General features: G+C 39.3%; 1 protein-coding gene across 1 annotated transcript in view; it reads left to right on the forward strand.

The window, feature by feature from the left end:
• Nucleotides 1–20,118, forward strand: part of MED14 (mediator complex subunit 14) — a 37,854-nt gene that overhangs the window by 15,002 nt on the left and 2,734 nt on the right. The window contains exons 10-30 of the mRNA XM_062626056.1: nucleotides 1,725–1,836; nucleotides 2,466–2,591; nucleotides 3,440–3,518; nucleotides 5,084–5,243; nucleotides 5,647–5,841; nucleotides 6,418–6,552; nucleotides 6,944–7,020; nucleotides 9,750–9,910; nucleotides 10,185–10,331; nucleotides 10,419–10,510; nucleotides 11,656–11,808; nucleotides 12,031–12,300; nucleotides 13,325–13,480; nucleotides 14,041–14,152; nucleotides 14,791–14,922; nucleotides 15,932–16,114; nucleotides 16,765–17,000; nucleotides 17,490–17,669; nucleotides 17,870–17,977; nucleotides 18,415–18,540; nucleotides 19,143–19,332. Of these exons, the coding sequence (XP_062482040.1) occupies nucleotides 1,725–1,836; nucleotides 2,466–2,591; nucleotides 3,440–3,518; nucleotides 5,084–5,243; nucleotides 5,647–5,841; nucleotides 6,418–6,552; nucleotides 6,944–7,020; nucleotides 9,750–9,910; nucleotides 10,185–10,331; nucleotides 10,419–10,510; nucleotides 11,656–11,808; nucleotides 12,031–12,300; nucleotides 13,325–13,480; nucleotides 14,041–14,152; nucleotides 14,791–14,922; nucleotides 15,932–16,114; nucleotides 16,765–17,000; nucleotides 17,490–17,669; nucleotides 17,870–17,977; nucleotides 18,415–18,540; nucleotides 19,143–19,332 (3,130 nt within the window). The remainder of the gene's footprint in view (nucleotides 1–1,724; nucleotides 1,837–2,465; nucleotides 2,592–3,439; nucleotides 3,519–5,083; nucleotides 5,244–5,646; nucleotides 5,842–6,417; nucleotides 6,553–6,943; nucleotides 7,021–9,749; nucleotides 9,911–10,184; nucleotides 10,332–10,418; nucleotides 10,511–11,655; nucleotides 11,809–12,030; nucleotides 12,301–13,324; nucleotides 13,481–14,040; nucleotides 14,153–14,790; nucleotides 14,923–15,931; nucleotides 16,115–16,764; nucleotides 17,001–17,489; nucleotides 17,670–17,869; nucleotides 17,978–18,414; nucleotides 18,541–19,142; nucleotides 19,333–20,118) is intronic.

Raw genomic sequence — 20,118 nt, forward strand, 5'->3', positions numbered from 1 at the left:
TTTGCTTGTTGCAAGTGTTAGGTGAAGGTTGGGTTTACGCTACTACTAACTAGATTACATCATGCGGCCTGTCTTACAGAACTTTCTACTGACAATAGCCTTTACCTGCTGTACATACTTTGTATTTGAGCCTCTTGGCCCATCCTGTTTACCAAGTCTGACAGACAAGTCTCTATATGGTGTATGCAAAAACTTCATATGTTTGGGCTGCAGAGGCATGTGGGAAACTTAGTGGAGCATAGTAGCCTTTTACTATACTTGTAGAGTGGAAATTCTACTATTAGTATAGTAAACATACACTAAATTTACTCATTTAATAACCTAAATTAGCACATTTAGGCTGCTAAATACACAGTTAATTTAGTGAAGATGCTGTATTTATGCCTAAATCTAGGAAAATATGCTTTATCTAGAATATCTGCTGCAGTTCTACTGGAGCTGATGCAATCAATCTAAGTCACCGAATCAGGCCTACAGTCTGTAGTTTAAGATATGAAGCTATTCTAAATTTGAGATTTGTCGAAGTTAATGCTGACTCCCTTTATAACTATTTACTCTGGGCTTAAAAAAAATATCAGTTATGGTATTTACACTTCTGTTCTAGTGTTTGAAATATTATCTCAGCTGTGATGATGTAGATAGCACACTGTTTCTATTTAAGATACTGTATAAAACAGTGACACGAATAAATGTGTTTGTGTAAGGAGGTTATTATACATTAACCTACTGAAAATTGTATATAGCTATAGAACGTGTAGTTGATAGTGAGGAAGATTTAACTCATAGCAGCTGCTGAGTTGAAATGCTCTTGTGGGTGTAAAACCACTCGATTTTTAGGGCCTTGCTTTGGAAAGCTAATCTTCAGGGGAAGATCATTCTGCTATATGCAAAGCATGTACTGAAATTCTGTATGATTCTGTTGTGGTGTAAACTTCTTCTGCATGTATCTTATGCTAGAATAAAATTCAAGTTTAATTCACCTTAAAAAGTTTCCAAAGCAGTGTGATATTAACTAGAAAAGTGTTTTGTAGTAATCTGTAGCTTTGTTTATTCAAAATGTGTAAATAATATGACTGTCATATGAATGGATTTAAATGCAAATGCTTTAATTTAGGTTGCACAAGTAAGCTACAGTGAATATAAGTGGTAGCATAAGCTTCAGCACTGACAGTGCAACAGCCTCTAGATGCAAGCCTTTAGAAACTCCTGGGTTTAGTAGTGGCTGCTGCTGCATCGTTACCTTGTTAGCAGGACTAAGACTAGTGTGTTGTATTTCATGTTACAGCTACATATTTGTTTGTGTAGAGGCAACCATATTCTAATAGAGTGTTGTTTTGGGGGGGTGTGGTTGCTTGGTTCTTTTTCTTTATCTTATAACTGGATAAACAGATGCATGCTAAATTGGAAAATACTCCAGCCTTAATCCAGAACAAGTATGTCTACACATGCAGCTGTAATAGCATAGTTAAATGTCTTTTCTTTTGCATTTTCTTCTAGTCTACTGTAAAAAAGCCTCCCACTGCCTGCTGCACAGACACAATCTTATGTTAGTTTGTTGTATTTTTATAGTGATCCAAATACTCAAGCTAGTAGTTCGCTTGGTTCACCACAGTTCTAAGCAAATTCTTTCTGAAGTGATTCTGAAGTAGCTTTGTTCCAGCATGCTAGTGCATAAAGCCTACACATCAAATTCGAACTTGCTCAAGTGCACTCCTTTTTTACAGATTGACCACCTATCAATAGAAAAACTCCTAATAGACAGTGTCCATGCAAGATCTCATCAAAAACTCCAGGAGCTGAAAGCCATTCTTAAGAGCTACAATATTAATGACAACTGTATGTGCTTTCTACTGAAGTTGTTTCAAGTGTATTTGTGCCTAGGAATGGTTTCCTTTTTTCTTACTGTTTCTTGTTTTCAGAATTTTTTCATGTTTTTTATTTAAACTAAAGGGAGATGTGTTCAGAATAAACAGGACAGCTTTAAATTATTCTGTATTGATAACTGTAAAATAATTATACCTTTAAATGCAATATAATAGATGAACCTGGGAGAGCATTATAGCCTGAGTTGAAGGGTTAAAAGTTGTCTACTGTAAAACTTGTACATGTTCATAATTGAAAGCATATCATGAACTGTCTTCAGCTAGCTTTGGATGAGACTTTGCTTAAACTGTTGTTGGAACTGTTGGGATTTGAGTTGATCTTATATCTTTAGTATCCTTTAACTCTTTGAGTTAAAGGATATTAAAGGATTAATAACCTCCTTCAAATTTTGTCTTTTGTTGGTTTGGTACTAGCACTGTTTTCACTGAAAAATTCTTGTATTATTTATGCTAACAGTGTAATAATGTGCAAGCGAAGATTGCTTCTATAAAAACAAACCGGGTTTGTGATTGTAATGGACTAATTTTTATTATGATGAGCTTGAATCTTGTGTAACCTTATTTGCATAAATTTTTGTTTAGCGTTCATTGAGACGGCTCTTCCAACTCTTGTAATTCCAATTTTGGAACCTTGTGGTCGATCAGAGTGCCTGCATGTATTTGTTGATCTCCACTCTGGAATGTTTCAACTAATGCTGTATGGTGTTGGTAAGTAGGTATAAAGCAGGATGTGTTTAATATCTCACAAAAATTTTTCCTTCTGAAGTAATTTGGTGTGAACAATTCTGTTAATCTGCAAAGTTCTGTAAGTAAATAACAATAATGCAAATGAACATCCCATTGGGGTCATCATCTAGCTATTTGAGTTTAAGGAACCGAGAAGTGAATCTTTATGCTGAAGAGTACCGGTTCAGTTAGGTATGTTTTACAAGAACAACAGGCTAAATATTGTTAGGCATCATTGCAGTGCATATTCTTTGTGACTTGGGATTCCTGGGTTGTGCTGGTAATGAATGCAGTCATTTCATATGGGCCTGATTAAGGATTGTATTATGTGACCTTACACATCTTGAGTTAACTATTGAAGTCTTAACTTCAGGTTTCATATTACTTAAAAAAAAGAAGGAAAGTGAGTTCTTTCAGTTTATTTGCCTAATAACATACTGCTGTGGTTTTACAATCATTATGGGTCATTTGTTTTATATTAGTCTCTCTCTTCACAATGAGCCACATAGAGAAGAGACAACAATTACAAGTTGCACCAGGAGAGGTTTCATCTCAATCTAAAAATTTTTTTACAGTGAAAACTGTCATTCACTGAAACAGCCTCCCCAGGGGTTTGTGGAGTTCCCATCACTAGAGATTGTCAAGGTGTTAGATAATCTCTCATCTAGGCTCACTTTCCCATGAAAGGTTGGACCACATGACCTTTCAAGGACCCTTCCAGCCTGAGCTGTTCTATGATTAATTGTTAAATTAGGTAAGGCACATTAAAAAAGTCAGGTGTTTTTTACCTGCAGATGTTAAGACCGTTCACTTACCTGATGTTCTTGCAGATCAACTGACACTTGATGACATAGAGAAGTCTGTTAATGATGATATGAAACGTATCATTCCTTGTCTCCAGCAGCTCAAGTAAGTGACTTGTTCACTTCGTCTTCATAAAATGACCTACCATATTTGTAATTGGGATGATCACGCTTCCATGGCTTTGCATTTTACACAATAGGGCATATACTTTCTCATTATTCTAAGCAACCTTATCTTCCATCTCTTCTAAGTGGGTGGGGAAATTCTGGTTTTGCTTGGAGGTGATTCCGTAGCCCTCCTTTAGCCCCTTTATGCATAGCCTCATGCATTGGTATGCACATACTCTGCTGAAGTCTTTTCACTTCAAGTCAGTAGCAGATGACTTGCTTTTTGAGGATCTCATTTTGTGTTCATGTTTATTTTCTATCTCCTCTACCCTGTTTCTACCACTGAACTGCTTGTTTCTCAGCAAGAACATCTCCCTTCTCACAATATAGTGGAAAAATAGGAAGTGGCCTAGGATGATTTAAATAATATCTGTTTATCTGCTAATACTTCAGCCCTTGCTGGTTTAAAGCTCTAATCTTCCTTCTATACAGCCCTGAGATTTAAGCAGAAGATACATTTGGCTCCCAAAAGAGGTTGTAGCAAGTAATACTAATACAGTTTGCATCTGCATGAAAACTTAAGTTCCACCTGCTCTGTCATTTTGGAAATTCCCAGCACTCTGAGTTAATTGCAGGGTGAAACCTCTATTTGAAGAATTTGGCTTCTAAAAGAAGCATGATGACGCATGAAGTGCTGGCACCCTGGAGAAACTAATCAACCTCCCTTTGTTATAAATTATGTACTTGAGATAATTGCTTGGGTAGTGCTGCAGTTTTTGAGGAAGCTAGACAGATCCATGAAATGTCTTTTAGGACAGCTATAACGTGTCTACAAGAATAAACATGGTGTGTCATGATGGAGGGATGCTCAGCACCCACACTTCCCCCTGTTGTCTTCAGTGGAAGGTTAACTGAAGAACCAAGCCACACGTTTCTGTGTGCCTTTCAAGCTTAGCTAGGCTTTCTGGCCTTTCATTATAGCCAAAATCCATTAGAATAGAACAAAGTTTAGTTCCAAACGTTAGAATAATTTGGTGTCTTGCATGTGGTTCTTCATGTCCAAACTTACTCAGGTGAATGAGTTTGCTGATAACATAATGCAAAGTGACGTCCAGCTTTAGTTACTTTTTACTGTATTGCTTACCAGTGTATGAGGGCAAAGATTTTCCTTTCCATACCAAAAAGTAATTAAAGATCTCCAATTGTAAAATAACTGTAATCTGCATGGGTTTTAATTTGTCACTTTGTTTTCTATATTGCAATTACATATTGTAGTGTATAAAAATTTATGCATTCTTTCAGCAAAAAAATTCAGGGCTTTTCTTCTTATATTAACAGCTATCTTTTACTCAAACTGAAGACAAGATGTGGACATAGTAATACAAAAATGCAAACTCTTCTTACAAATGATCTGTGTGATTTTTCTGTGTATAACTTATGCAGCAATGACAGATGTTGACTTAGAATATGACTGACTTAATTTGACACTAATGCTCTAAACAGCAGTATACTAGAATAATTTAAAACAGCCTCAGGGTACTAATGCCTTTCTTTCAACGCAAGGTTCTGGCTTGGACAGCAACGTTGCAAGCAGTCTATAAAGCATCTGCCTACAGTGAGCAATGAAACTCTTCAACTAGCTAATTATGCTAGCCATCCAGTGGGAAACCTTTCCAAACACAAATTGTTTATCAAACTCACTCGCCTTCCACAGTACTACATTGTAAGTAGCTGAAAAATGCTTCTGTCTTTTTCTTCCAGTCATGGATATGCCAGACAGTTTGTCTGTTGCACTGTTAACTCTGTCATTAGGAACCAAGTCACCAATGTAATCCTCAGTTCTCCTCTTTCCCTCCCTTCTCTCATTCTGTGGGTTTTTTAAGGAGTCAGGCTTATAGAGAGAAGGGGGCATAAAGTTTAATTACTCAGCAACCTTCTCAGCAACCATTCTCTTTATGTTTCCTGAAAGTTTATCATCTTTCTCTTCTTGGATCCCTTTCCTAGCCACAGTATTAATATCTTGAAAAAAACTTGTGTCTTTTCTCTGACAGGGAAAGGATAGGAACTGATGTAGACACACCCTCAGCTTCAGGGTCTTTTGAATTTGTTGTTCTGTTTTAATATAGGTTGTAGAGATGTTTGATGTTCCTGGCAACCCCACAGAACTAGAGTATAAGTACTATTTTCTCTCTGTGAGCTATGCTGAAGGAGATGACAGTCCTGCTACTGCACTTCTACTACAGCAGTTCAAGCCAAACATTGAAGAGCTGGTATTAGACACAAAAAGTGGGAAACAAATGAAAAGTGGTGTCAAGCGCAAGGTATGTGGTTCAAAAGCCATTGAGCTAGTTGTAGAGCATGAAAGCTAAACGCATGTTCTGAGCATCAGTACCAGCTTTAGTAGTGGTGTTTCAAAAGTTTGTGTGGCTTACATCCTGCTTGTATTACAGCTTTTTTTTCCGGGCTGCTTCCCTAGGGAGACCTTGGGAAACTATTTTGAAACAGTTGTCTTTTAATTCATGCCAGGCCTTGTCAGCTGTTGTAAAGAGCCAAGGCAGAGCACTATGCAGAGGTAGCAAGAGTAGCTTGCATACAGAGTGCTGGTATCTGTGTCATATGCTTTGTGCCATGTAGGTGTAGTCTATGAAAGACTTGCAGGGGCTGATAAGTGTTAACTTCTGGGGTCAGCCTGACATGGGTTAGTGATATGTAAATACTGTTTTAAGGAAGGACATAATTTTAAAATTACTTCAACTGAATTGTTTCTATCCTGAATTACCAGATCCTTTCAGTAGACTGTGTTAAGGGTGTGATTCATTTAAAACTTGGATGAGAGAGATTATTCTCTGGTATCTTTTCTAAATGTGCAAGTACCTTTGTCTTTATTTTAATTCTAGCTATCTGGTGATCCATGTTCCATAGAACCTAAGAAGCCAAAACGGTCGGGAGAAATGTGTGCCTTCAATAAAGTGCTAGCTCATATTGTAGCCATGTGTGATACAAATATGCCATTTATAGGGCTACGTATGGAGGTATGTGTTAAAAGATACCTTGTTTCCTTCTTCCTCTCTACTGCTCCTGGTTCTCTTGTCTAGATGCCACTGTTCAGCAAACTTGTTCACTTTGGTGTTCCCCCACCAGCTGAGCCTGGCTCCTCTGGTCTTGTTAGAGCTAGTTCTCTAATACCAAGCATCATAAAAAGCTTGAAAAACTTAGAGAAAAGGAAAAATGAGAATGAAGGACAGTCGTGGGAGGGGTTGGGAGACAGCTTTATACCAGATTTGCATAGACTCTTTTGGATTTCTAATGCTTGAAAATGTGAAACATCTGTCACCCTTGGTGGTGATGGTGGTCGGGGAATCCTTGAAAAGTTAATTTGTTTGACTTTTTGCTTGGGATAACATTTTTCTTGTTCATTCCTAGTTATCTAATATGGACATTCCTCACCAGGGAGTGCAAGTAGAAGGAGATGGCTTCAGCCATGCAATACGTTTACTAAAGTAAGAGGATATGCTCCTGCGTGTTCATTTTATTACTGTACACATGCTTGAGAGAAGGAAAGGATTGTTTGGAGAGTAACATTAAAAAAAATCAGGCGGGATTTTGGTTTGGGATTTTTTGTTGGTTTTGGGGAGTTTTGTTTTGTGGGTCTTTTTTAATTGTGTGTCTTGCACTCTCATATGAAGCCGTGTTAGAGAAAAGAAAATAAGAGTAGACACAGAGCCAACTATAATTTCTTTTCCTTCATTAGCTTAAACTGGGAAAGTCTAAAAACAGTCTGGCAGTCCTCAATCCTAAAATCAAGGCAGTGCTAAGGAAGATACGGTGATGATTCTTCAACATGTAATTGCAATTTTAGATCAGATCAGAGGCCTACATACTCTATGTTATTTGACAACTACCAGTATGTGATGCTGCCAATGAAAATTCAAGGAATCCAAAAAAAGACATGATCTGGACCAACTTTCTGCTCAAAGCAGGATTGATCAGCTGTGTTTTCCAATCTTCAAGGGTGTTTGTGCCCTCCCTGGCCACAGCAATCTCAAATGCTTACTAGAGGAGAGGTAGTCACTTGATTGCCTGGCTAATACAGCCCAGGATGTATTGGCCTGTTGCAGCTGCAAGGGCATGCTGCAGACTCCTGTTCAGTCTGTATGCCAGGGCCCCAAGTTCCTTTTCTGCAGAGCTGCTGCCCAGCCAGTCAGTCCCCACACCGCTATTGCTCAAGGTTATTTGGGCCCAAGTGCAGGACTTTGCGTTACTTTTGTTGAACTTCATGAGGTTCCTGTTAACTTTTTCTTCCACCCATTTGAGGTCTCTTTGAATGGAAGCCTTATTCTTCAGCATGTTAAGTGCTCCCTTCAGTTTGGCATCATCTACAAACTTGATATTCTTTTGCATTGTGCAGGTTATTGAAATAGTTAAGTATTGGCTTCTGGTAACCCTGAGGAATGCTAGCCACAGCCAGCCACTAATTGCATCTACAACTATTGACCACAGTGCAGTGGACCTTGCTGCCCAGCCAGTTTTTCATATTTCTGTGAGCCTGCGTCAAGCCTCATCACTTAAACTTATTATGTTATGAAGTAAAACAGGCTATATCAGTTTAAAACATATTAAAAAACAAAAAACAAAACTTCAAAGACAACTTCTAGAGTAAAATCCTTTCGTGCTATAGAAATGTATAGTGATATAAAGGCATCAGTCTCTAAATGCACCAGGCCCTACCTTTTTAATTTTGCATATGAACAGAGTAGTACCGAGAATTGTGAGCTGAAGTTAAGGGTGGTATGTGAAGTTTCTGAATAGATTCTCAAGGGACTTGAAAATGTGTGGGATGTTTTTATTTAAGCTTTATTTAGTCTGTCCACTGAGTTTGATTCTCACACTGGGATATGAATAAATTAGTGGGTACTAAGGTAACTGCCAGGTCATTCATTGCACTTGCTTGTTCTAGAAGGCAAACATTCTTGAATTCAGGTTGCCATAGAACTTACTTATTTTAGAATCATAGAATCATAGAATAGTTAGGGTTGAAAAAGACCTTAAGATCATCAAGTTCCAACCCCACTGCCATGGGCAGGGACACCTCACACTAAACCATGTCACCCAAGGCTCTGTCCAGCCCAGCCTTGAACACCGCCAGGGATGGAGCATTTACAGCTTCCCTGGGCAACCCATTCCAGTGCCTCACCACCTTTACAGTAAAAAACTTCTTCCTTCTATCCAATATAAACTTCCCCTGTTTAAGTTTGAACCCATTACCCCTTGTTCTATCACTACAGTCCCTAATGAAGAGTCCCTCCCCAACATCCCTATAGCCCCCCTTCAGATACTGGAAGGCTGTTATGAGGTCTCCACGCAGTCTTCTCTTCTCCAGGCTGAACAGCCCCAACTTTCTCAGCCTGTCTTTATATGGGAGGTGCTCCAGTCCCCTGATCATCCTCGTGGCCCTCCTCTGGACTTGTTCCAGCAGTTTCATGTCCTTTTTATGTTGAGGACACCGGAACTGCACACAGTACTCCAGGTGAGGTCTCACAAGAGCAGAGTAGAGGGGCAGGATCACCTCCTTCGACCTGCTGGTCACGCTCCTTTTGATGCAGCCCAGGATATGGTTGGCTTTCTGGGCTGCAAGTGCACACTGCTGCCTCATGTTCATTTTCTCATTGACCAACGCCCCACATCCTTCTCCACAGAGCTGCTCTGAATCTCTTGTCTGCCCAGCCTGTAGCTGTGCCTGGGATTGCTCCGACCCAGGTGCAGGACCTTGCACTTGTCATGGTTAAAATTCCTAAGGTTGGCATCTGCCCACCTCACAAGTGTGTCAAGGTCCCTCTGGATGGCATTCCTTCCTTCCAGCATATCAACCGAACCGCACAGCTTGGTGTCATTGGCGAATTTGCTGAGGGCGCACTTTTCATCTTTTTTGTCTTGTTTTTCTGTTTAAAAGCTTTATATTGTTGTGCTTTTACTTCACCAGGAGATAAGGGCAATTCAAGAGATCCATATAAAAACTGGTCTTAACTCAGAGTGCTTTCCTAACACGCTTATTGCAGTCATTGAAGAGGAATAGGATATCTCACTATGCAGTCTAGCCGTCTTTGCTGTTGATTTGTTCATTCTCTCATGTCCAGACTTGGAAGTCCTTCAGGAAATGTTGGAGGGTAGTATTTTTGGTTTTGGAACTGTACTGTGTCTAATTGCGCTTTTTTTTTTAAATCATAAATAGAATTCCTCCCTGTAAAGGTGTAAACGAGGAAACACAGAAGGCTCTCGACCGATCTCTTCTTGATTGCACTTTCCGATTACAAGGTAGAAATAATCGCACATGGGTGGCTGAGCTGGTGTTTGCAAACTGTCCACTTAATAGCACTTCATCTCGGGAGCAAGGCAAGTTTTATTTAGGAAAACTGGTACATTTTGCTTCTTTGTAGTTTACGTTGTCTGTTCCAGTAATGTTTTGGAGTTATTGGACAGCTGTCTGCTCCTAAGATTTCTAATAAAACACAATGTACCTGAAAAAAAAAATTTTGACTGCTGAGTTGATGCACTTTCATTATTTAAATATACTTCTTGGTCACTTGCTGCAGTTCACTCGTAGACTATAAACCACAGTTTAGGAATCTCTAGTTTAATCAGTATTTACCATCTCCTCACACTGCAGGACCAACTCGTCATGTTTACCTGACGTATGAAAACCAGTTGTCTGAACCAGTTGGAGGTCGCAAAGTTGTTGAGACATTCCTTAATGACTGGAACAGTATCGCTCGGCTGTATGAATGTGTCCTGGAGTTTGCACGGTCCCTCCCAGGTACAGAAATCACCTTCTGTTTATGAAAATCATGTGTTTACAGATTACTGTGGTTTTCTCATTGTCTTTTGCCTCCTTTCTTCAAAGACATACCCAACCACTTAAACCTGTTTTCAGAAGTTCGTATCTACAATTACCGGAAACTTATCCTTTGTTATGGAACTACCAAGGGGAGCTCAGTAAGTAACTCTTAAGTGCACCTAAAATGTATGTGTGAAAACACAATGGGTAGGGCTAGAGTTCTCAGAATTCTGCTGCAAAATATGTCTTTGTAATATGCGACTGTGGAATTAATATTGATGAATGTAGAAGAGAGCAGGAGAGTGTGCCAGCTTGCTAATTTGCTAGGTTACAACATGTTCAGAATTTTTGAGGGTTTGTGTAAGATGCTTTAAATTGTGGGAAGGACAGTTGTGTGCCCCTGATTGATGAAAGCTGGTGTAGCAGCCCTTTTCTGATAAATTTATGGTGTTGCTGCTGGTCACTGCTGTACTGGGATATATGGATATATATAAGCTGAGTGCCTAATTCTGCTTTAGAAGAAAGGACTTTTAAATGTAGTATTTTGCTTTCAAAAGAGAAGATCCTTCATTATTTTGTAGTGGTGCTGTTCTCTTGTTTAGAACTCTAGCTTACTCTGTAGTATTTGAATTTACAGTTTATTAATTACTTTGTAATTAACTGACTACTTGCTCACACCCTTGCATTGAATGCAAGGAAGAGGAGGAAGTAAATGCAGATGTGTTAGACTAAGGATATATTTTTGTGTGCAACTGACGCAAAGTAGCTGATGCACCTGAAATTTGCTTCCTGGAAGGTTTTTGTGTTCACGTTCTAAGCTGAATTTTTAAGAGTATTTCTGTGTGCATTTTACTGGTACAGTTAATAACTAGAGTAGCAGTGTGGGTTCTGCGTGTGACTTCCTTACATGTTAGCATGTCTAGTTCTGATTTTTGTGTGATATGACTGAGAAAACCTGTCCACTCCCAGCAGCTCATTAATCAGTTCTCTGCAGCATGACTCTCTCAAGTTTAATTTTCTGTATCTTGCCTGTGGCAGAAAAGGCTTTTTTTCTTTCTGTTTGACTTTCTAAAATAGTTCTGCAGTTTTGTGGTTGCCAGCAATCCAGCTAGCTAAATGGTTGTTAAAGCTAACAGCACTGGTTTTTTCCCCATAACTTCAGCAACTTTTGAGGAAGGTAAATTAGAATCTGTTGAGGTTTGATGAAAAATGGGAGGAAAAAAATTAAAGCAGACCAGCTTTCTTGTTATAACCTCATAATTGTTCTGGTTTCCAAGACCATTTTATGTTTTTAATATTGCAGATCAGCATTCAGTGGAATTTCATACTCCAGAAATTCCACATTTCACTGGGAACTGTTGGCCCAAACTCAGGTTGCAGTAACTGTCACAACACGATTCTGCACCAGCTCCAGGAGATGTTTAATAAAACACCAAATGTGATGCAGTTGTTACAGGTAAGGTTTTAAAACTTGTTTCAATCAAAGTGCAATATAATTCAGAGCTGAATTCGGATTAAACTGTTCTCTTTGAAATTACATGTGTGTGTTACTGTTTATGGATCTCACTTGCAGAAGGTGGCGTGGGAAAGATGTATTCCCCCCCCACCATGTCTCCATTTTCCCTGACCTTTACTCAAAAGTAAGCTGCTTGATCTCTCAATATCTGTTCTCTCTCAGGTTTTGTTTGACACTCAGGCTCCATTAAATGCCATCAACAAACTTCCAACTGTGCCCATGCTGGGTCTGACTCAGCGCACCAACACTGCCTATCAGTGTTTCTCCATTCTGCCACAGTCACCCACGCATATCAGGCTGGCGTTTAGGAATATGTACTGCATCGACATCTACTGCCGGAGCCGTGGTGTTGTGGCGATACGTGATGGGGCATACAGTCTCTTTGACAACAGCAAAATAGTTGAAGGATTTTACCCTGCGCCTGGATTAAAGGTGACCGTTTCTGTATTTTCTGGCATATTGTAAGCAAATGAGCTTCCAACAGGAAGTATGGGTCTGATGTGAAGAGCTTTGTGGAACTTTTTTTTGTGAAGAGCTTTGTGGAACTTTTTTTTTGTGAAGAGCTGCAGTCCTAGACAGAAACTTCTCTTTTAAAATAGCTTCTGTCATTGTGTGGCAGGAGCCTGTGGCTTTTCTTCTGAATACACTACTGGTTTGCTTCTCCTGAAAAAAATCCCATTGACAGAATACCTTAACTGGGGACAGCTTTTGTAACAGTGCTGGTTTTACAGGACTATTGGAAAGTGGCACCCATTGTGAAACAGTATAGTTTGCTATTTTTTTTTTGATAACAGTTGCAACTGAATATTCATTCTCTGATAATGCATGTAGCTGATCTTAAACAGCTTTTTGATGAATTCCAAATGGAAGGTTAATGGGAAGAGGAGGGGGATTATAGATACCAGTGGAAAGCATAAGTGAATGAAATTGGGAAAGTAAAGGCAGAAATATTTCAAGAGGATGGGGAAATTCCTCTGGATACAACAGAACACTATGGAGGAGGCACCCTGGACGTTCTTACCCAAACAGGGCAGTTGTAGGTTTGATACAAAAGGTCAGTAGGTTCTGGATACTGCTGAGTTGTTCTGAAACAGCTATTTTTGGGGGTAGGCTTTTCCTTATTTTTCAGGAAAAAATAAAAATGTTGATATATGACTAGAGATAATTCATATTAATGAGCAAGGTGTCTTGGTTGGTGGTGATGCAAGATGGCCCCTTAATTAAAAGAGTAAGGGAATTAAGTTTAAATATCCACTGAGAAGCTCTGTTTATGAACTGTTTTGTAAACTATTCATACTGCATATAATGAATGCCCCCTAGTAGTTAGTTCTAGGGACCTGCCTGTTTCTTACATGCTGTAGCTGATAAAGATAGTATTAAAGCTCATCAAATACTTTGCTCATTTATGTAATAAAATTTAAATGGGGAGTTGCTAACAAAAGTGATTTTTCTGCAGACATTCCTGAACATGTTTGTTGACAGCAATCAGGATGCACGAAGACGATCTGTAAATGAAGATGATAACCCGCCTTCTCCTATTGGAGGAGACATGATGGATTCTTTGATATCGCAGCTTCAACCCCAGCAGCCACTGCAGCAACCACAACAACAGGTACCCTCCAGCCAAAATAAGCAATGTTTGTCTTCCACAACTGCAGGTTTCTAAGAACTTCAGTTCTAAAAAGATTAGGAGTAAAAAACAGAAAGGGAGACTATAAAACTGCTCTGCTGTGGAATTCTGCTTGCGGCAAAACGTATTAATTTATTTTGCTATTTCTCATTCCAGTGTAAATAGCCCATAGCATATGAGCAGCAGCTTTGGAAGGTCACATGAGACTTGTTGCTTTAGAAGAAAAGGACTGAGGGAGGGAAAATGACTGTTTAAAATACAAGATGGGAGGGGGAGTCAGGAGGCTTTGCTGTTATGGGGTGGCAGATAAAAGAAGTGAGGTGTTAGAGGTGTTATGTCTTGAGGAGAAACTGCAAAAATTCACTGGCAAAAATAGTGAGCACTGAACAAGGTGGTGTAGAGAATAAAGCTACTATGTTGATGGACCTGTAAGATTTCATAGGTGGGGACCAAACTCTCATTAGCATTAGTGTGCATGTCCTTAACTTTAGTTGTAGTACAAAATGATCAAAATTTTTGTTGTTCTGTGTTGACAATTTCAGCCATTTGCAAAACAGGCAGGAGCATCAGGAGCATACCCTCTTACTTCACCTCCCACCTCCTATCACAACACAGTAACACCATCTCCATCTATGATGCACACACAGTCACCAGGTAAGGTGGCTGAGAGTTTATATGCTAATCAGGTGCTGGAAATGTAAATGCAGCTCTTTGTGCATGCCTTTTTTGTTATTTGAGCTGTGTTTGGCTCCAAGTTAGCCAAGAGAATGCACCTTATATTGTGGAAAAATAGCAAAGTCTTGCCATACATGTTTTGGAAAGTTATATTTTGAAGCTAAAGCAAACAAAAAAATATCCATGAAACTGTCATCTTTAAATGTGTCATATTTGGGACTGTTTCATTCTTACAGCTTACAACTTGCTCAGATCAAAAGCTGTTAATTTTAAATACGTGCTTCTCCAGAAAAGCTTTTCAACACCAAAGCTTTCTGCTCCCAGCTGTTACACACAACAGCTGAAAATACTTAAATTTGAGGAATGGCTGGGCAGGGGGAAATGCCATTCTTGAAGCCAAATATCTTGGAAGGTTTCCTTTGAGCAGTGAATCAGTCTGGACAATATAACGCTTATGCATGTACAAACTAAAGCCTTTGAGTGCAAACTAAATTCTTGTGAATCATGTTTGCTATCTCCAAAAAAGAAAGGAGATAACTGTGGCAATTGATAGAAAAGAAAAATTACACATTTCCCATTTTTCTGTTCTAATTTGAGTGATATGATGTCTTGGTTAGGAAATTTGCATGCTGCAAGCTCACCTAGTGGAGCTCTAAGAGCACCATCACCAGCATCCTTTGGTCCAACTCCTTCACCTTCCTCTCTTGGAATCACAATGGGACAGACAGCTAACTTCGCCAGCCCACATGGTGAGTTTTTTACTGACATGTTTTTTACTGGCACGTGTATATATTAGTGACAGGGAGCAGATTTGCTTCTTGAAATTAAGTCCTTAAGAGCAGACTTTGGTTTTGTAATTAGCTTAAGTAGTTGTTTTCATATGTGTGGGTGTAAGCCTTAGCAGTAATCAAAAGTGGCTGCGTGGCACATTAAAGTGTTCCTAACAGTTTAAAAATTGACTATCAGTCACTCTTTCCTGCTTACTAAGGTGGGGAAATTCCATGTGATCTTGTAGCAGAGCAATGGCTGCAGCTTTTAATCAGCCTCTTGTTAGATTAGTTAATGTGTTTTCACTGCTTACATTTTCTGGAAAAGTTACTGAAACAGGTTAGAAATTCAAACGCCTTTTGAAAACATTGTCAGAGTCCTGCTGGTTTGACTGTATGTGAGTAACATGCTTTTTGGTTGTCGCCTTTAAGTTTTTTTGGAAAGTTGCCAAAACAATTGTTTGTTATAATCACAGTGCATTGGAAACCGTTCCATAGATCACAATAAACGAACAATTCAGACTGTAATTTTAGAACACCAGTTTAACTGTCAGGGTGAAGAAAGTGAGATAGATGTACAACAGACTGTTTAAGAAGCTTGTTCTGATCAGTCTGTGTAGCAGAGTACAAAACCAAAGCTACTTCTGAGGAGATAACTGCAAGATACTGAATAGATAAGGAATGGTCTAGCTGAGGCTTTCATTTGCCTAAGGAGCAGTTGAAGTTCAGGTCTATAGGCAAGAGCTCTTTTTAGTTTAGAACCTGTTACATGTTGAACAGGCCCATTTGCTGTAACATTCAATTATATTTTACTTTTTAAAAAATACAACCAGAAAAACCTTGACTCTGTATTTTGTGGTTTTTTTTATATCACTTTTTTTATATATATCACTTCCGTGCTTTACAGATTTTGATAAGCCTTTTTTAGATTTCTACATTACAAAACCTTGTAATTTGTTAAAAAATAATAATAGTTTTGTAACATCTGTAGGTACGATAGACCCAAGCTCACCATACACTATGATGTCGCCCAGTCAGCGTGCAGGGAACTGGCCAGGATCTCCTCAGGTCTCTGGTCCATCACCAGCAGCACGGATGCCTGGAATGTCACCAGCCAACCCTTCCCTTCATTCGCCTGTCCCAGATGCCTCTCATTCCCCACGAGCTGGAACAAGTAAGCTTTTTTTATTAGTGTTAAGACTGTGAAACACTAATGTTTAACATTTCTAGTTCTGTTCTTTTTGATCGTTTTGTGCATCAGCCTAACAGCCCTTACTGCCTTGTGCAGTTAAATATCTAATGAAATGAAGCCTTAATTCTGTCCTAATTCAAACTGGAAAACTAATTAAATCATGCAGCAGGATTGATACCTCTTGGTGCACTGCAGAAGTGAGTCTTAAGCTACTGAGCTCTGTGATTAAGAGAAAATTCTTTGGAATAGAAACAATGATAGGCTTATTTGCTTACCCAGATACTGACTTTTCACATCACAGAGTTATGCTGCTTTTGCGTGACTGATTTAGCCATCTTTGCATCTCATTGAGTTTGTTGTACAAGCCTGCTATCTGCTGGCATTTTGCAGAAAGAGGAAAAAGGAGTAGGATTTTTGTGTTACTGAGATTCTCTGCATGGGTGGAGGGTCGAAACACGAATTCTTTGTCTGTCTGTTGGATATCACTAGGCAGCCAAATTCTTAAATAGGAAGGATTAAGCTTTGGCTGAGAGAACTCATTGCTTGTATAGTGATGGCAAATAAAATGAACACTTACCTTATGCTATGGCTGAAATACTTCCTTACTACAAGTACCTTTTCCTTGTCAATAGGTTCCCAAGCTATTCCAACCAGCATGCCTCCACCTCGTAAACTACCTCAGCGCTCTTGGGCTGCATCCATACCTACAATCCTCACCCACAGTGCCTTGAATATTCTGCTATTGCCCTCTCCTACCCCTGGGCTTGTACCGGGACTAGCTGGCAGCTATCTTTGCTCCCCTCTTGAGCGATTCCTTGGATCAGTTATTATGAGGAGGCATCTTCAGAGGATCATACAACAGGAAACGGTATGATTTAGGTTGTTTTAATATTGACCTGTGAGTATGATTTCACAGCTGTTCTTCATGCTTCTGTACTCTGTCTTTCAAATCAGGCACAAACTGAAATGCTTCATATATAATAAGTATTTGCTGTATGTCCATTGGGAGTTAACTAGAGCAGCCACAGGGTTACTGTGGATGACATTACTTAGCAGGAGTGTCAGTGAAATTAGCTACTAGTTGACACTGACTGAACTACTCAGTCATAAATGTTGCTTTTAGGATTTGGGACAGACAGTGTGAACCTCTTCATTTCTTTGGCAATGAATCAGTGACAGAAAAGGAAGCCAAATCTTGCATAAACTTTGTTCTCAAGGCAATTTTACCTGTATACAACTATCACCTGTTTCTCTCTGTAAAGAGGGCAGATTGATCATTACAGTCTTGGACATGAATGTGTGCATGTACATGCTATTTACGAATGACTGATAAAATGTGATGCTTCCTTTTATGCAGCTACAGTTAATAAACTCCAATGAACCAGGTGTAATTATGTTTAAGACGGAGGCACTGAAGTGCAGGGTTGCTCTCAATCCCAAAACCAATCAGACCTTGCAACTGAAAGTAACACCTGAAAACACAGGACAGTGGAAATCTGAGGAGTTACAAGTATTGGAGAAGTTCTTTGAAACAAGGGTATGTACTCAAATCATAACTGTTTCAATTTATGTGCATTACTTTTAATCTCTGGTGCCGTTTTGAGTGGTACTGTTGATTTTCATTGACCATGTGTAAGGCCTGCAGAATATAAAATGAACAGCTGTGCATGCTGGTTACCATATCAAATGATACAGCTATTATCTAAATAGGCAGTACTAAATAGTGTCTTTCTTTAGGTTGCAGGACCACCTTTTAAAGCAAACACCCTAATAGCCTTCACAAAATTACTAGGGGCTCCAACGCATATCCTCAGGGACTGCGTACACATAATGAAACTTGAGCTGGTAAGTTAACTCCTCTATTTAGTTCACCCAACTTTGGTTAATATATTTTAAAATAAAAGGTGCAGTATCTTTATCTATAAACACATACATTACTCTAAATTTATATATATGTTATTTGGTGTTAATAAAGAAGTTTCAGTTTCACTACTAGCCTTCCTGGAAACTCTCAGAATTTCTCCTTTAAACTGATGATTTTGAGAAACCTCAGGCACATGACTGCATGATAGGCACATACATAAGCTGGCTGGAATCTTTCTGATTGTATTCTTGTTTACCCTATGCTCAGTTCTTTCCGAGTCATTCTGAAACTTGGCAGCATCTGCAAGTTTAGCTAGAGGGACACATTCTACTTTCTAACACTCCCCTAGTTCATCGCCATGTATGTCACTGATGTGAGACCTTTGCTGGTCTTTCTCTGTGCTGCTGTTTCTTAACAGTTCCCTGACCAGGCAAGTCAGCTGAAATGGAATGTGCAGTTTTGTTTAACAATTCCTCCCAGTGCACCACCAATTGCTCCTCCAGGAACACCTGCTGTTGTGCTGAAATCCAAAATGTTGTTTTTTGTAAGTAGAGCTATGTGTTTTGAAATTCTGTGGGCTGCGTGTCTTTGAAATCATCATGGGTTAGTAGCCAAACATAAGCATGCTATGTCTGACAACTGCAATAGCTAAAAACGGTTTGCCATTTGGAAGCATCTCTTTTTTGAGTTCAGTTAGTATTCCTCTTCTCCCTCCTATAAAAGCACAACTACTCTTCATGTTTTGTGTTCTTGGAGAGATGTTGACAGTATATAAACTTCAGTTCCCTCTGGGCTGCGGGTACCTTCAAATGTTCAACTGCTGGATATGTTTTTCTTCTTTGAGGCTCTAACCACACAGATTAAGTGATGCACAGATCTGCAGTGATAGGAAAAGACAGGAAGAACAAGATGTTTGGAACAGATCTACCTTAGTGCCATCTCTGAGGCAGTACTCACTGTGGGGTGCTTTTGAGAAGAAAATAGCCTACACCTGATTGATAACTTTCTTGTTACAGAATCAATGTCTGAAAACTGAGGGGGTGGAAGTGCATGCTGTCTGTAGGCCTAGAGTGTTTAACTGTATAAGAAGCCGCACTGGAGTATGTGGTCATTCAGTTTAACACACTTTTTGATTCTTTCCCACAGCTACAGCTAACACAGAAAACAACAGTCCCACAGGAAGCTGTTAGTATTATTGTCCCAATTATTTATGATATGGCTTCGGGTACAACGCAACAGGCTGACATTCCCAGGCAGCAGAACTCTTCTGTTGCTGCTCCAATGATGGTTAGCAATATTCTAAAGAGGTTTGCTGAACTGAATTCGCCACGAGCAGGTACTGTACATGTCCAGTAGATACATTCTCTTCACCCAGGCATCTGTGACAAATCTCCAGTGTCAAACTAAACCTCTCTTAAGTCTGAATTCTTCTTGGTTTCTATCATATTTCTTTAGTGATTATAAACTCCTGATGTGACAGGCAATATGTAACTTAATAGCAAGTGCTGGCAACACATCAGAAGGTTACACTGATGATGTAGGCTGAATTTTGCTGTTCTGCCTGAGTGATAAATGCATCTCTTGTTGGCCCAACTCTTGCTGCACAGCAGGAGTCACACTTTTTAACAAATGGGCCCAGAGTGAGTCACAAGAAATATGCTATGGTCAAGTATTAGTTTTCATGGCCAATTCTTAAGTTACTGAGCTTAACAGTAGAATATAAAGGGACGTTAAAGAAGTTATTGGAACTTGTCCATGTGCTGTGAATGATTAAAAAGTAAATGGAGTGATTGTATACACCTTTGTCGGTGTGTGCACTAACAGAGGCGCATACAGTTTTGTCCACCAAACGTGCTGTGAAGTGTTTGAGCTAAAGAGGTTGTTCTGAATGTTCATTGGCCCCTAGGTAATGCACTGTGAGCAATGTTGTGCTTTGATTTCCCTCTTGTTTGTCATGGGTTTTGTTTTTTTTGTAGTATCTGAAACATTGAACAACAATAGCAGGTTCTTTGGGCAGCATGTTGTCTGTTAGCAGTGGCTTGGGGTCTGTTAATACACAGATAGCTCATAAGAACAGTAACTTTCAGTTCTGCTGTAGTTACATGCTGATGAAAAATCTTTT

This window comes from Pezoporus occidentalis, unplaced genomic scaffold, assembly GCF_034315485.1.
Source record: "Pezoporus occidentalis ecotype Australia unplaced genomic scaffold, CSIRO_AGI_Poc_V1 ctg288, whole genome shotgun sequence".
Classification (NCBI taxonomy): domain Eukaryota; kingdom Metazoa; phylum Chordata; class Aves; order Psittaciformes; family Psittacidae; genus Pezoporus; species Pezoporus occidentalis.